The 17507-nt window shown below is 45.3% G+C and overlaps 1 protein-coding gene and 1 long non-coding RNA gene across 3 annotated transcripts; one reads left to right on the top strand and one right to left on the bottom strand.

The window, feature by feature from the left end:
- Positions 1-3666: 3666 nt before the first annotated feature.
- LOC120702559 (atherin-like) lies at positions 3667-5113 on the top strand. The gene is made up of 2 exons (XM_039986422.1): positions 3667-4741; positions 4812-5113. The coding sequence occupies exon 1, from the start codon at positions 3847-3849 to the stop codon at positions 4636-4638; it is 792 nt and encodes a 263-aa protein (XP_039842356.1). The 5' UTR covers positions 3667-3846; the 3' UTR covers positions 4639-4741; positions 4812-5113.
- Positions 5114-12806: 7693 nt separating this feature from the next.
- LOC120702551 lies at positions 12807-15716 on the bottom strand. 2 transcript variants are annotated; one of them, XR_005686452.1, is made up of 3 exons: positions 15361-15716; positions 14408-14434; positions 12807-13002 (listed from the first exon to the last, which is right to left on the bottom strand). It is a non-coding gene; the product is annotated as an uncharacterized LOC120702551 (long non-coding RNA). The 2 variants fall into 2 exon arrangements; XR_005686451.1 differs by having other exon boundaries at positions 14408-15716.
- Between the last annotated feature and the right edge of the window lie 1791 nt (positions 15717-17507).

Here is a 17507-nt window from a genome sequence, read left to right as displayed (position 1 = left end):
GTATGTTTCTGCGCGGGCGGGCGGGCGGGCCGGTGCGACCGCGCCAGGAGCGCGCACTGCTGATAGGCGATTGCTCTGCGTCGCGCAGGGCCCTAGATTTTGGGAAAGCTACGCGCTGGCCTTTTTTAAACTGCTATATTGCATTGGACCCTCATCGAAATGACATATTGCATTAGATATTCTACGTCATAAAACCAGAGAGCACATGTTGCTTGGAGCAAACCAGGGAACGGGTGATTGCCTGGTTGGGATGAAAGCGGGACGGGAAATTCCCGTATCGACCGACATCGTATTCCGTATTATAATATCATTCCTGACCGTTTTCATTATTTGAAAAATATAAAACTATCATTTGCAATTAATTTTATAGTTATTTTTTACCGTATTTGATTTTGTTAGTTTGGAAAAAAAAATCCTGACCCGACCGTTTTCGTTTTCCGTATTGTAATACCGCTATTGACCATTCCCGATCGTTTTCACCCCTAACTGCCGCGCGATCACTCAAGTGCCTAATCAATGTGCCGTCAATGATCGGTTTCTGGTTTTGCCATTACTACATGTGATATACGCACAAAAGATCATAATTCCTGACGTAATTCGCACACGATAGAAATACTTCTTGTATTTGTTGCAACTAATAAAAGTGGGTGGCAGTTCAATGAATGACACCTCATATTTTTAGCTGATACCGCAACTGAAACCAAACTTTACTTGAGAGAAAATTTAGAAATACTTGAGAGAGAAAAAACAATAATTGTACACTTTAATAATAAGAGCAACTCCAGTAGGGCTTCTAAATTTAGGTGAGCAAATGTCTATTTAGAAACCCACTTCTAAATTTTACTCACCCAAATATAGGCATCCACTACAGCAAGCCGAGTAAATTGGGCTTCTATAGAGGGCTCATAGTTGGCAGACCAAATAGAGGGCCACTAAATTTTTTTTTTGTGAGGGAGAGATTTGGAAGGCCTACCAAAATGGCAGCGCATTTGGAAGGCATGCTGGAGATCAAATTTTTGCACACACCGAGCAAATATGAACATGACAGCACATTTAGTAGCTCTACTGGAGTTGCTCTAATGCTTGCATAGTAACTCATTCGTACTATGACTCATAAAAAAAATGATGACATAGCGACCAAGGCAAAAGAGATAGCATATCCTAGAATTTATACAATTCTAACTTTGGCGGGACAACATGTTCATATTGTGCCCGCGATGACTATAGCAATGATTATCTTTTTGTTGCTACATGTTATATTCTCAGTTTTGTTAAATTAAGGTTGGAAAGAAACATGAGCCACACCACTATTGCCACTAGAAACATTGCCCATGATTTTATTGATATCAACCATGATATTTATACGCAACAATATACTCATATACACACTCGTTACCACATTACAACACGTTTGGAAAGAGGCACCTGAGCCCACATATTTGAAAATGGGCTATTGTTTTCTTGCCCTTGTTTTAAACCTCAATTATAATTTTACCATAACTTTATTTCACTTTGCAGTTTTATTCTTACTGTTTGGAAACGAAGCCTCATTTTATTCCTGCTCCGTAAACAGTACATGGCAGTGTTAAAGAAGGCAACTTTGCCATTGCAAATATACTCCTATTTTTTTAGAACTTTGTGAATATACTTCTGTTTGCCATTATATTTCAGTAGCATTTCAACAAGAATATGAACAAGAATTTAAATTTCTTTAGAATTAGTTAGCTCTTGAAGAGCAACTTCCCCATCTATAAGCTACAAAGGCACCACAACAATCTTCTTTCATCGAATCTTGGACACACAAGACACTGACGATGGAGGGACTGCCAAGACACTGACACTTTCATCAATCGAGCACAAATTAAAGGAAGACAAGAACGCAGCCAAGAACAGACGGACAGAGATCAATGCGCGCGAGCGACGCGTGTAGAAGGTGTCAGGAGCTGTGGTGGATCGAGTCACCGGGTCTCCTCCTCGGCGCGCCGGGCGGCGCCGGAGAGCTCGTCGAGCGACAAGGAGGTTGAGGTGGAGGTGGCCCGCCTACGCCATCGGCATGTCTAAGGTAGCCGCCGCCACCTGCGCCTCCAGCGGCTAGAAGCCCCAGGCCTCCGTTGTCCGCGGCGGCGGGCAAGGCCGCCCAGAACACGGACGCGGGCACCGCGGCGGCGTCGCCTTCCTCGCGCGGGTGGGATTTTGGGAAGAGAAGCAAGGGCTCAGGAACCACACGGCCACACGGGTTGGGGGATAAGGGGTATTTTAATCTTTTTGCTATATTATAAAGTGTTTTCTTATTTTTTTTATTTTTTTAAATCCTTGATGCAGGTAACGGGGTCATTTCTTGGGATAAACGGAGGCTTCGGAGTGAGAAACTAGGGGTAAAAATGCAAAGTAGTAAAATATGGAGATAAAATCACAATTGGAGTTTAAAGTAAGAGAAAAACGCAATGTTCACATTCCAAAAATCAAGGGGAGGTCATTTTTCATCATTAAAGGTCATGTCCTCAGGTTTCATCTTAACATGAGCTATACTAATATCACACAAATCACATTGTATTCGGTTATATCTACACAAACTATAATCTTTTTTGGAGGCAAGAGGTTGGATTAGCCTCCATGTTCATCGAACCTTAAGAAGGAAGTCAGACTCTCTCCGCTATACTCCTATTTGGTGAAGATCTCACTCCCACCAAGATGCCCCAACCAGAATTCGAACCTAGCACTCTTGTTCCGGAGTTTGGCATAGAAGCCATCCAGGCTATCTATCCGCTCCCACGAACTATACTAGCACAATAACCCATAGCTTCAAATAGAAATATGAACTTGTAAGGTAGATATAAACCACATAAATTAATATATGATAAGAGTTATATATCTACTACCTCCGTTCTAAAATATAGATTGTTTTGACTTTTTTAGATTCATATATTTTGCTATGTACCTAGATATATGTTATATCTAGATGCATAGCAAACACTATAAATCTAAAAAACCAAAATGACCTCTATTTCGGAACGGAGAGAGTACAAACCATTTTATTTTTTTCTTACATCTCACACAGCCTCGTCGATACAAGGAGAGGGGATGAACCTTATAACTACAACATACGCGTAACCGTCATGCAAAACGTGAAAACTTGGAGGACTAACTCGAGAAAGCGCCAGAAATTTTTTTTTTATCACAGCGCCAGAAAAATTGTGCACCAAAGCGAAAGGAGCCGAACAACAGGCACTTTTAGGCGTTCTCCAACGCCTCCCCCCAAACCCCCCTCGCCCTGTGTAGGGGGAGCTTTAGAGGGGAGGGTGCCTCCAACGGCACCCCCTAAAGCTCCCCTACGTAGGGGTGGAGTTGAATCCTCCCACATATAGGGGGAGATTACAACTCCCTCTATACTCTAATCACGTCATTTATTTATGATAAAAAATTTATTTGAATTTCGTAACTTGATAATAATATGTATTATAGTAGTATAAATACAGTACTATTTTTTCAAAATTTAAAAATGATAAATAAATAGTTAAAGAGTGAGGTATAGTGTATATGGGGAATGGATATGAGGGGAATGGTTGGAGAGAAGGAGTTATAGGGGGAAGTATTTTTTGGAGGGAGGTAGTAAAATATAATAAATAGTACGTTTGGGGGAGTTTGGGGGAGTTGGATGGGGAATGGTTGGACGGGGCGCTCCTCCCGAAGCCCGTCATCCCCCACCACCACCTCCGCACACCCCGACCCCTCGCTTCTCCCCTCTTCTGCCTCAACCCCCAAACACTAACAGCCCACCACCGTCCCCGACGAGGAGGCCGAGGGTGGCTTAAGTCCAAGAGAGCGCGTGAGGCCCAGCGGCGGACCATGAAGACGCTGTGCCCCAAGCCCGGCAAGGGCGGCAAGATCCACCCGTCGCCCGCCGAGGACCCCATCGCGGCGGCGTTCCGCCTCCTCCCGGCCGCCACCCTCGTCCTCGTCGCCGGGCTGACCCCCGAGGACCAGCGGGTGCTGGCCCACCTGGTGACGCGCTCGTTCCTGGTGGGCTGGGACGCCGCCACGGCGCCGCCCTCGGAGCAGGCGTGCCGCGGCGGGCGGCGCCGGCGCGGCCACCCGCCGACCGTCGGGTGCCTGTGCTTCGAGTGCTACGGCAGCTTCTGGACGCGGTGGGGCTGCTCCCCGCAGCACGACCGCATCCACGCCGCCCTGGAGGCCTTCGAGGAGCACCTCAACGCCGCCGAGTCCGCCGCCGCCGCCGCCCCTCCCTCCTCCAAGCGCCGCGACAAGGGCAAGCGCGGCAGAGCAGCTGCCGCCGCCGCCGCTCCACCCCCGCCGTCCCCTCCGCCGCAGCCGCCGATTCGGAGCCGCCCCAAGTCGCCGGAGCCCCCGGCCGTGGCGGAGGTCGTCCCGGAGCCTGCGTCCCCGCCCCCTCCTCCCACGCTGCTCCCGGTTCCAGCGGCGTGTCCCTACGAGAACAAGGAGAATGTCCCGGAAGTCCCTGCGGAGGCCACGGCGGAGGAATGCGGCGGCGAGGTGGAGGCGGAGGCGGAGGCGGAGGCCGATGAGGAGAGGAAGCGCGGGTGGGCGGACGTGATGGGCGGGGTGCTGAACCTGCGCCGCTGGTGGATTTGGAGCCCCGCCGTGGAGAGCGCCACCTAGAGGAAGCTGCCGCCCGAGGGCATTCCTGTGGATGCCGGGCGTTCTTTTGGGGAAAAACCGGGCTGCGTAAACAGCAGCAGAGCCATAGATAAAAGAAGCGCTGGTAAATTCCTCTTCTCCCTGGAGGAAATTGGAAATCTTCGAGCGCTGCTAACCAGCTACTAGTACTGTAGATTGTAGTATGGGGTAACATTGCAACCAGCGATGATGCAACTGCAACTGAACGGGATGAACATCATTTGGTGCTTGATGATGGTGTGAATTCTGCTCGTCTTGCATGGTAACTTCTTGCTGTGTTCAAAGCTTCCTTGCTCGCTTGCCTTCCTGTCCCTGATCCTGCGTTCCTGCTGGAGGCGGGTTGCAGCCTCGCAGGAGAAGCCTCTTCCTTTTGTGATGTAATTTGGGCGGGTGGTTTTCTGATGCTCGATCATGTGCAGTAGTATTCTCTAGTCAATGCAGTGTTCGATTTCGACATTGTTGTGCTTCTTGGATGGGCGATCCCATTTCATTGGGATCTTCAGTTCTTGCCTAGCTTGTTTTGCTTTACTTGATGTGAATGATCTCATCCGGGAACTGACGTGGAAGAACCATTGAATGAACCGGCTGCTCGTTCCAGTTGAAGGCATTGCGTCAGGTGAACTGTAGTTCTTGCCAAGTTCTTCAGGTACAAGATGACCACTGCGGCTGATCAATTCCAATTGGTTTTCGCTGCGCTGTTGATTTGTACTTGCCTTATCCGATACGCCCTCCGGCCCTAGATCCGTATTGCGAGTTTTTTTTCCTCTGTAACCGTGAGTACTCCTAGAACATGGGACTCTGAAGAGATGGAGTGGTTGGGACTCTGAAGAGTGAAGAGCGAGTAGGGGGCTAGGGGCGTGATTAGGACTGGGCATAATTAACCGAAAATCGAACCGAAAAGACCGGGACCGAGACCGAAAAGATCGAGACCGAAATGTTCGGTCAGCAGTTCGGTCCCAGCCTCCAAGTAACCGAACTTTCTACGGTTCGTTCGGTCTTTGGGCTCGGTTAACCGAACTGACCGAACTATGTATGTATAAATACTATTACGTAACCTAAAAACAGCACAGCCCAATAGAAGTGTTAACCCTAGATATATAAACAGCTCCCAGTCCTCACCCCACGGCCCAAAAATGCTGTCAAAATTTCTAGTTAATTCTGCTGTCACATGCCTTTTTACTGGTTCCTACAGTGGTCGGTTAGTTCGGTCATGACCCAGACCGAACCTAACTAACCGAGACTGAAATGTCCCGGTCCTGTGTTTTAAATGTCCTGGTCCTGTGTTTTAAAAAAGACCGACGGTCTCATGTTTTTGAAGACCAAACTTTGAAAAAGACTGATGAACTGAACTGATCGGTTCGGTCTGAAAGATTGCCCAGCCCTAGGCGTGATTGGTTTGAGAACCGGCCTAGCCTGGCTCGCATCGACGATGCAGGCTCTGGCCAGGCTTACGGGATATCAGGGGTGTTTGGATACATCTCCTAAAGTTTAGTACCTGTGACATGGAATATTTATACATTAATTTGGAGTATTAAACATAAAGTAAGTTCAAAACTAATTGCCCAGATTGAGACTAATTTGCAAGATGAACCTATTAAGTCTAATTAATCAATGATTTGACAATATAGTGCTACAGTAAACATGTGCTAAGGATGAATTAATTAAGCTTAATAGATTAGTATCCAAACATTTGATGTGATATGTGCTAAACTTTAGCACCTAGATCCAAACACGCGTGGGCCTATTTAGTTCGCAAAAAGACAATTTTTGGGGTATCACATCGGATGTTCGACCAGATGTCGGAAGGGGTTTTTGAATACTAATAAAAAAAAGTTAATTTCATAACTTGCCTGGAAACCGTGAGACGAATCTTTTGAGCCTAATTAATTTGTCATTAGCACACATAGGTTACTGTAGTACTTATGGATAATTATAGACTAATTAGGCTCAAAAAACCCGTCTCGTCATTTACAACCAAACTGTACAATTAGTTATTACTTTTAACTATATTTAATACATGCATGTGTCCAAATATTCGATGTAATAGGTGAAGCAAATTTTTTTTGGAAACTAAACAAGGCCCAGAACACAATCTTAATAAGCGCGAGATAGACAAAGGCGCTTGCATTCGCTCCAATGATGGCTGCAGGAAGAATTCCATTGCTCACTCCAACATTTGTTTTGTCCGTCTTGCTGCCAATACTATTGCCTCACATCTTCTCTTCGTCCCCAAGCCTGGGTGCAACCAACGTTAACGGCAGCCAGACCGACCTCGCTGCACTGTTGGATTTCAAAGCACAGCTCTCTGATCCTCTCCGTGTCCTTGCCAAGAACTGACACCTCATCCTCCATCCATTAAAGGAGCAATTGAATTCATCTAGGTCCACCCAATCCCCCCCCAGATGTCCAGCTCGCACTGCACCAACTAAGTTGTACCTCAAATCTCGACTGTATAAAAATCAATGGCTCCCAACACTCTTAACATAGCTTCAACTCCATCCAACAGACCCTGTTATATGGATCATCCGCTTCAACGCGCGTTGAAGCGGACACCCCATTGCCCGCGCACCCGCCCTTCTGCCGCGCCCCGCGTTCGAATCTCTCCCCCACCCCGCACTCATCTTCTTCCCAAAATTGGTGTCGCCTGTTCTTCTAGACGGCGGACTCCCGCACGCCGCCCTTCAATTGGCAAACCCGCCCGCGGCCGTCTTCGAACTCCTGCGCGCCGCCGTGAACCGCGAACGGGGCGACCTCCGGACGCCGCCGTTAGCGCGTCCGGCCTCCGGGTCCGTCGCCTAAGGCTGTGGCCGCCGGGACCTCATCCGCGCCGACTGCGCCCTCCGTCCTGACGCGCGCGCCTCTGGCCTCCGGGTCCACCGCAGCCGCGCCGGACGCCGAGAACCTCAACTGCGGCGGCGGCGCCCTCCACCCTGACGGGCGCCGGTTGCCCCCTCCGCCGGACGCCGTGCCCCGCGAGCGGTGCCGACTGCGGGCCACGCCTCCACGCCTGACAAGAGCCGACTCCGGGCTACGCCTCCACGCGCAGCGAACGGGGCACCAACGGCGGCGGAGACGGTGGGCTCGGATCGACGACACAATCCCCTACGCCGCTTCCGTGAGGGTGACTGCATATTTTCCTGATTTGCTTTCTTACTTATTATTATATATTTTTCTGATCATGGTTTCAGTGCAACAATCGTTGCCGTACAGTGCTCATGCTAAGGGGGATTAATATTTCTGATCATGATTTTACTATAATTGGGGATCCCTGTATTTTGTTAATTTTTTTATTCTGTTTCATGAATTCTTTTGTTATTTTTCTAATTCTGTTTCATGAATTCACTACTATTGGGGATCCCTATATTTTGTAATTTTCCTGATCATGATAATGTATTCCAGTAATGCTAATGGCTATTCCTGTACACATATATTATATGCCTAATGGATCTCAGAATCATTTTCTCCTGCTAATGGCTATTCCTGTATACATATATTATATGGCTATTCCTGTAATCTCAGAAACATATGGTCATGCTAATGGCTATTCCTATAATCTCAGAAACATTTGGTCATGCTAATGGCTATTCCTGTATACATATATTATTTATTATATGGCTAATGGATCTTCTTGTACAAATATGTGAAACATTTGGACATGCTAATGGCTATTCCTGTAGACATATATTATATGGCTAATGGATCTTCCTGTAAAAAAACCCGGCGAGGTGGTGGCGGAGGACCTCGAGCCCGGCGAGGTGCGCGAAGGGGCGGGGCGCGAAGCAGGGGCGGCCTGCGGGCCGCGGCGGCGGCGCGGACGGCGGGCCTCGTCGCGGACCGGCGAGGCGACGCCTCACTCCGGCGGGCGGCGAGCGGGTGCTCCCTCGGGTGCCAGCGGCGAGCGGCGGCCCTCGAGCTGTATCCGCGCTTCTCCGATACGTATCCAAATAAGTATCCGGATTTTTTTCTTATTTATTTTTTTCCCGATACTCCTCCGATACGTATCGGTGACTAAAGATGGCAACGGGTAAAATCCGCGCGGATATCAACTTCATAAACCCGTACCCGCGTGCTAAAATCTGTGCCTGCGCCCGCGCCCGCGCCCGCAACCCGCAACGGGTAGAAAATGATACCCGTACCCGCTATCCGCGGATACCCGCATACCCGCGGGTACGCCCGCATACCCGCAAGTTTTAGAAAATCAAGCACACAAGCACATTTTAATAGCATGTAAATATTAATATGCACCTCTATATCTCAATATTAATAAATTATAACCTAATAATCAACACGTCAACACCATTTATTTGAGGAAACAAATAAATTTTAGCAAATAATGAACTAGTCTCATACATAATACATCACAAAAGTCATTATTTGCGGGTTTGCGGGTTTGCGGATTCGGGTATCAATTTTTCAAACCCGTTTGAAGATATCCGTTGGGTTTAGAGTTGTACCCGCGCCCGTACCCGCGGGCACAAACTCAAACCCGTATCCGCGCCGTCGGGTTTGGTATCCGCGGGTACGCGGATATTTCGTACCCGTTGCCATCCCTATCGGTGACGTATCGATGGCGTATCCGTATCGGATACATATCCGATACGGGATACGCCCATGCACCGGCGTATCGGGGTATCAGAGGTTTCAGCTACCATGGCTATTGTATTGGCAACAAAAAAATCATGAAGTGGTAATTAGCGATGGCTAGAGGGTGGTAACTTTATTTTCTTTTCAGTTGTCAGTATGCATATTTTCCATTCTTAAGCTCTGCATAGCTCTATATGTTTTAAGATTTATGCTTCTGAAAAAGGTAATGAAATACTGAATATGGAAAAAAGGATGTATAAGTCTGCAAGGTATCAATTAAGTGCACATGCCCAGCCATGCAAGCAATAAAGATTTGGGGATGCTTAATCTACTATGTCTGATTCTTCAACAATGACAGGTGATTTCTGCTTGGTGCTTCTTTATAACGATATGAGGAGGATTATAGTTTGCATAGTTTAATAGCTTTGTTGTGTTAATCCTGTTTTGTCTACTATCTATACAACACTAATTGAGATGGATATTGCTAGCAGCTAGCATTTACTATAGTGAAAAAGGTGGATGCTATTTGTGATGGAGCTGCCAGCTAATTACCCCCTACTATCTTCCTAATTAATGTAAAAGAATTCTATATATTATTTGTACAATACAATAAATACCAGTGTTTTGAATCACCAGCTAAGGTGTTTTAAAACAGCTGATGACAAAGCTAAATGGAGCTATAACAGGCTATAACAACTAAATTGTACATGATCACAGATAGTTGTATTCTTGGCAAATGATTGTATTAATGCAACCATGACTGAAGATGGGAGCAGCTATGATCCTAGGATTATGCTTTGGTTTTATGTTATCTATAAGCACCATAGTGCAAATTGCAGCTATAACTCATCGCAAAACTCTGAGTGAATATGGGAGCAGTTTGCAATAGAGAGGGGTATGGAGCAGAGGCAACAACGAGTTGGGCACCCGTGCAAGGCAGGCTATGGGCCTGTTTGTTTCAGCGTTGACTTCGATTTTGAGCGAAAGAAGCAAGTTAATCCCGCCAAACTGCTCGTGTTTCACGCGCGTTGTCCGGCCGCCGGACACGGAATAAGCGGGAGTTACAACGTACAGCCTCAAAATCGCGAGAAGCGAGCTCCCAGCCGCTTAACGCTTATACGCACCGCGCTTTTCTGGTACGCCGTCCCAAACAAGGCCTATATTGAGATGGTTGCTGCTTAATTTTTGAAGAACAATTTAACAGGACATATGCTAACTTAGCTGGATTTGAAGAGGGATTGAAGCTTGGTGATGTACCTACAATTTAGCTTCGGTAAAAGAAATAACTAGGTGTTATGCTATCTTTTAGAAATATTTACCTTTTTTTGTACAACTTATGTATACGTATTCGATGAATATAAAATATATGTTTAGAATTTTTATTAACACGTGCGTGCCGCACGTGCATTCTACTATCAGTTCAAATGTTGGTTGCAACTAAGGTCGAGCAACATACATGTAAGCACGCTGGCTTTCCCCATTTGCATTGAAAAAAATGTTTTACATACTAACATATTTTTTCTTAATAGAGAGGGAACTAGGAAAGGCCGATGTTGGAGAGACATTGCTCGATGCTGTCACAACTGGTGACCATCTCAATATGGATATTCAAATGAAGAAAATTTTACTCTGTGGATGTGATTGTGTAATCAACATAATAACTCTGTCCTTTGTGTGAAACAATTTGGACTATGGATCATGTATTGTTTGGTGTATGTTTGAAATTTACTCGTGGCGTTAGCACGACACCTTATTGGTCTAGGTAATCTCTCTTTCCACGCTCATCCTCATAAACACTGGCTTCGTCCGCACCATTCCTGCCGATCTTTCTAAGCTTCATCGTCTTAGATATCTCGTTCTCGCTAGCAACTGCTTGTCAGGGCCCATTCCTCTCACCCTAGAAAACCTCACAAGGCTAGAGTATCTTCACCTAGGTAACAACAGCCTCTTAGGGCAGATATTCCACCTCAGCTACCGCGGAACGTGAGAAAGCTTCAGGAGTCTTCTCTAACAACGAACGAAATGAGTAGCAATATCCCACCGGATCTGTTTAGGGCGCGTTTAGTTCTCCATCCAAAAATTTTTGGATGTCAAATCAGCACTTTGACCGGATGTCGGGAAGACTTTTCGGACACTAATTAAAAAACTAATTTCAGAACTCACTTGGAAACCACGAGACGAATCTTTTGAGGCCTTTGACCGCGTCATTAGCACATATGGGTTACTGTAGCACTTATGGCTAATCATGCACTAATTAGGCTTAAAAGATTCGTCTCGTCATGTACATCCAAACTGTGTAATTAGTTTTGTTATTTAATTACATTTAGTGCTTCATATATGTGTTTAAAGGGGAGGTGAAAATTTTTGGGTGAAAATTTTTAGGAACTAAACGCGCCCATCGGAAACAATAGCCTATCGGGTCCAATACCGCATGGTGTGGGCTCATTGCCCATGCTTGTGTACTTGTCCCTGCAATTCAATCAGCTCGTTAGCACAGTACCCCCAAGCCCTCTATAACATGTCCAGGCTGCAAGTGCTATTATTTGGATCTAAGAATTTAATTGCACTACCACACAAGTGACCTTTCGTCCACGTCCGTTAGTTCTGGCTGTTTCAGACCGGCTCTACATCACAATGCCTACGGAGGTATTTTAGTACCGGTCACAAGCCGATAATAAAAGGCGCCACCAACATCGGGTTGGGGGGGGGGGGGGGGGGGGGGGTGACTACAAAAAGTACCCGGTACCAACGTCCAGCGTGAGAAAAAAATCTGTGGACCGTGACCGAGCAGGTGCCAGCAGCGCTTCCTTATCTTCTCTCTCCTTCTCTTCTCTATCTTCTCATCCCTTCTCACTTCTCTCTATTGATCTTGGCCGTGTTTGGTTCTTGCTGGATATCTAGCACGCACATTTTTCGAGAGAAGAATCTTGCATACATGAGGTACTAAATGAAATCTATTTGTGAAACCTCTTTACGAATGAGTGTAACTTTTCGCGACGAATCTAATGACGGTAATTAATCAATGATTGGCTACAGTGATGCTACATTAACCATCCTCTAATCACGTGGTCAAAAGCCTCATTAAATTCTTCGAGGTTCCTAGCGCAGAGGTTCTGAAATTGCTTTTGTAAACTAACTTTATTTGACACTGTAATTAGCGGTTAAAATGTTACTATTTCTAGCACAAGAATAAACCAAACAAGACCCTTATCTCTTTCACTCTCCCTCTCAGGCGAGGCAGGCAGTAGGTGGGCGGCGCTATCGGCCCGGCGCGGGTGGGCAACGCGCTGCGGCGCTCGGCGCCTCCGGCCCCCGCGTGGGTAGATGCAGCTGGCACCCACCGCGGGCGGGCGGGCGGGCTGCTCCAGGTCTGCCCTGGCTCGCGCGGACGGCGCGGCGGAGGCCCGCACCGGCCGCGGCGGCCCCCTACAGGCGGGCAAGCAGACGGCGCAAGCCCCTGCGGCCGGCGGCGGGGCCCGGGCCGCCGCCGGCGGGAGTCCCTAGCGGCCCGCGGTGGAGGCCCTGGCCGGCGGAGTTATTGTTCTTGTGAGGTCCAACACAACCTGTACAGAACATTCTTTCATCCATTTTCTGTTCTCATTTCCTTCAAATTTCAGCAGGCTTTATCAACAAAACATTAGATAAAAGAAAAGGACAAACACCACAGAGAAACCCTATCGCATTTCTACTCTTGACAAGTTTGATCTCATCCTAGAGCTCAAGGAGGCGACTATCGAGGCAACCAAAGCACTCCATGTTCTCCTGATACAAATATAAACAATAAAAGATTAATAAACGTCTAAGGTACGTTGTTAATATTCCAGATCCATGAGTAAACGTATTTCGAAAGGTACAAGCATAACTTTCAAAATGAAAATGATATGATCGAACACAAATCCATTTCAATGTTGCTCAACTAAACAAGTACCAAAGTACCACCACCTCCCAAAGCACTCAATTACTATGGCCAAATAAATAAGGTCAACTTTTGATGGCCATGGTGTCCTCATACATGGGTCACAACTTTTGATATGCAATATTCAACATTAATAGGCATACAATATATAACTTATGCCGTACAACACTCTCTCAATATTTCGGAGCCTATGTTTATTTGCAAGAACTCGGATCCTAAGCTCATCAGCTGTCGAGAAACACTGTATCAACTCAACAAGATAATCACAAAGCACCCACATTGTGGATCCAACAAATAAAAATAATATAGGATCACATTAATTATCTGCCACATGGCTCAGGTAGTGTTTACCCAAGTGAATGTGTTTTCAAGAATAATCTGACACTTACCACAAACCCACATCAGAAATGACAAGACATGTATTTCTAAAAAAAACAGATAATTAATGGTTTGCAATTAATGCTGTGAACACTAAATTAGATCACAGTTACAGTTTTGGATTGAACAACTTACGTTTATAAAATCACCATAAATTTGCATTGAAGCGACCTTTTAAAAGGTGTTAACTCTTAAGATCCATACAAGACAATTTCTCAGAAAAGTCATAAGAAAAAAAGACATCAAGAGCATAATTATATATACTCAATCTTTCGATATAATCAATCAAGTCACAAGCATAGAGCTACCATAAAGCAGAAATAAAACTTACAGTAAAAGGGAAAAACACACGAAAGGTACTGGGTAACAAAAAGCCAAAACAACAAAAGAATACACTAGGTACATATGAGTTACACATGGATTTCACCATACCATGCAACGAATATTTAAAAGCACAACTATAGTTTTAACCACTATAATTTTCATTAATAAAGTTCACTATAAATTATAGTGAAGTAAACTATAAGTGGTAAATTAATACTTCAAATCCATTAGTAAACATAGTCAAAAAGTCACAATTACAGATGATGTAAATATAGCTATAAAATTAAATCATCACATTTAATTAGACAAATGCAAAACAACTCGTGTCCCTTCAACAATGCAAATGTCACACTTTTTAGTTATCCAATACAACAGATATCAGATCCACTTAAAAAATGGACAAATCCAAACTAACAAACTAGCAAATTTCATAATTTAAAGAAACTAAGCTCATTGTATTGGTCACTAAAGTTAGAGAGGTTCTCCCGTAGCAACACAACACAGTGAAAACATGTTAAAATGCAAAAAAAAAAGAAAAAAGAATCTAACCTTGAATGGGGAATCAGGCAAGGATAGCTACAGCAGCAATCGTCAAAGAGATGAAGACATACAACAAAAATAAGTAGAAAGGATCAAATCACAATATAGAGGCCACACTTCTCAATACATATCCTAGTGAGGCAAATCAATAAAAATATGCATTGAGCAATATCCGCAAGAAGGATAATGCATGATAAGGCAATTACAATGTGAATGAAGTCAACTTACAATACATATTTCAGTGTAAAAAGATCATTAAGAAAACAATGCCAGACGCAAATATACTATGATATCAAAAAATTTGGACAGCCTACTTATGACGTATCAGGCATGATCAGATATTAAAGATGTCATTCCTAAGCAAGAGACATAAACAGACTTCACAATATATAATCATGGATAGACATAACCATGAATTAGACAGAAGTTTCATATACCACACTTCATATAAGAGTATTAAACACCCTGCATTCCTCTCCACTTAGATTTTCTAATTTGCAGATGAAATATAATATAACAATATTAAACAATCCATTAAATATGAGGCAGCAGACATTATGATATCTAAAGAAGAAACAGATTGAGACACAGAAGCTTTGTTGTATTTTCTTCCTATGTGTTAAGTACTAAAGTATTGAACTCGATCATAATTGGACCACAACTACAATACGCAAGAGACAACTGTAGTTTCACACAGAAGCTAACATTTGTGTTATCTTGGTCAGTTGATTAGAATCAGAGGAGCGTGCAGCTACATGCTTGAATGAACTTGCATGTACATGCGCGAGGGTAAAGCGGGCCGGCCGGCCAGATGCGTGCGATGCGAGCGAGCGGCCGAGAAGGTTTTGCGGGAACCAATTAAGTGCAGTAAAATCCGCTTTGATGCCACGGCCAGAAAAAATTCAACTCAACCTGGCCGGAACAGATGAATCAAATGGAGAAAGGATCGGCAGCCGACAAACCTGAACCCAAATCGAGTGCCGCTGCTGGCCGCGCTCACTGCCCTCGAATCCTCGATTGATTATGGAATTGGATAAACCCTAGCGAGTCACCTGAACAAACTACAGACAACAAAAGAAAGAACAAGAGATCAAATCAGAACAAGAATCAAACGAATCAGTAAAGGAAGAAGAAATTCCATGAAAAAAATCTTTGATCCGCGGGCGAGATCAATGGAGCCATGGAGGAATTGGTCGCCCGCCGCTCTGAGGGAAAAGGAAGGGGCGAGAGAATAGATTGGATCTACAGTTTCGAGAGAAATGGACAATGGAAATGATGCGTCGCTTGGGTCCTGCTGCTGCCTGCTGGGATACCGGGATGCAATCCATGGGGACCGTATATGGTAGACAGATAAGACAACAGCACAAATCTCAAAGCATCATCATGTGGACCAAAATTTGACAGATTTTTCTCAAAATTTCTGTTGACAGATAAATAACTTTTCTCTAAAAAATGTACCTCTGTATCCTTGTGCACAGCAAATTACCGGCGTAATGCAATTACAGGTTATTAATAATACAATACTTCCAAACATGTTGCACCTAATTTTGCCTACGTGCACTGCTAGAAAATATGCCAAAGATAGATACCGGTTTATTTTTATACTGGTACTTTTGGGGTGGATGAAATTTATGGATGAGTCTTAGATATCGGTTGGTATCGGGTGGTAATTTTTACATTAGTACCGAGTGGTACTATCAACCGGTGCCTATGGATGAGCTTAGGTAGCGGTTGGTGTTATCAACCGATACCTTAGGAGGATTAGGTACCGGTTGGTAATACCAACCAGTACCTTAGGCTCATCCATGTGTTACTTCAAAAGGAAAATATCTCTCTTCTCGTCAGAAGTGATGTGTAGGTGAGATGGTAAGAAAGGTACACGCGAGAAAAGAGATCCTGAGTTCGAATCAATACAACCCTTAGGCACCGGTTATTTTATCCGGTGCAGATGACCGCAGCTTTAGGTACCACTTTCGGGGTACCGGTTTACCAATAGCCCTCCCCAACCGGTGCCAAAGGATTCTTTTCTACCAGTGGTGGCATTGTTTTGACCTTTTTTAATTCCTTTGACTGCCAGGTAATCTCGTCTGACGTGGAATACTTGAGGGCTACGGGCAGAGCTGAGCCGAGCCAAATAGCCGCACGTCTGCACGAGCAACTCCCATCCAGCGCTCCAGCAACATTTGAGCCGAGCCCTCCAGTCTCGAATCGCCTGCACAGCTGCCAATGCCTCACGTCATTATTTGTCAATCGGAGGCAAAGCCGAGCAGGCTTCCTTATGTTGAGTACGATGAGCCGATGAGGTGACAAGAAGTGGCAACAAAAGGCAGACCAGGCCAAACTGACGAGCAAACCTTAGTTGTTCTGCATTATTTTGCATTTACAGAGAACTATGCAAAGGCAAACTGACAAAGGCAACGAAGAAACACAATTCTTTTGGCATCTAAATATAGCCAAACTGATACGGCATTTCTGATACACTTGTCGAACACCATTAGAGTGCCATGAGTTCAACACTTATGAGAGAGGAAAACATTCAGTACTACTACTGTGCTTCGTTCCACACTTATGAGACAGTAAAACATAACATGCGAGTTAATGATTGGCACTGGCTCCACTCAAAATCTCAAATTATGCTAATCCTCAAAGTACCTTTATCACTTAACACAAGCATTCAGGAGAGGGATGTACAGGAACTCAAAATTTCATTAAATAATTGCAGTTTTCATAAGCAATGGCTGTCAGTTGACTGCTTCATTTTTTTTCTTTGCTTCCGAAACGACAACAGTCTCAGGTGATGGCTGCAGTTGGCAGTCTCACTACATGAGGCCTAGCCTAGCATGTCCTGCTTGTCAGTTTGTCCTCGTCGGCCTTGTGTCGCCGCTGCTCGTCACCTCATCGAAGCCTGCTCGGCTGGGCCTCCGATTCACAATGACAAGAGGCATCGGTAGCTGGCTGGAGCCTACACCCTACAGGGCACGGCTCGGACATTGCAAGAGCCGCCGGACGATGGGAGCTAGCTTAAGGGTGGCAACGGGGCAGGTTCGGATCGGGTGGATTGTTTGGGCACCCAAACCTGAAACCTGAAATTAAAACCCAAACCCGACCC

Source organism: Panicum virgatum, chromosome 1K (assembly GCF_016808335.1).
Source record: "Panicum virgatum strain AP13 chromosome 1K, P.virgatum_v5, whole genome shotgun sequence".
NCBI classification, from domain to species: Eukaryota; Viridiplantae; Streptophyta; class Magnoliopsida; order Poales; family Poaceae; genus Panicum; species Panicum virgatum.
Note: the sequence above shows the minus strand (reverse complement) of the source record. Positions and strands in the feature narration are given on the sequence as shown.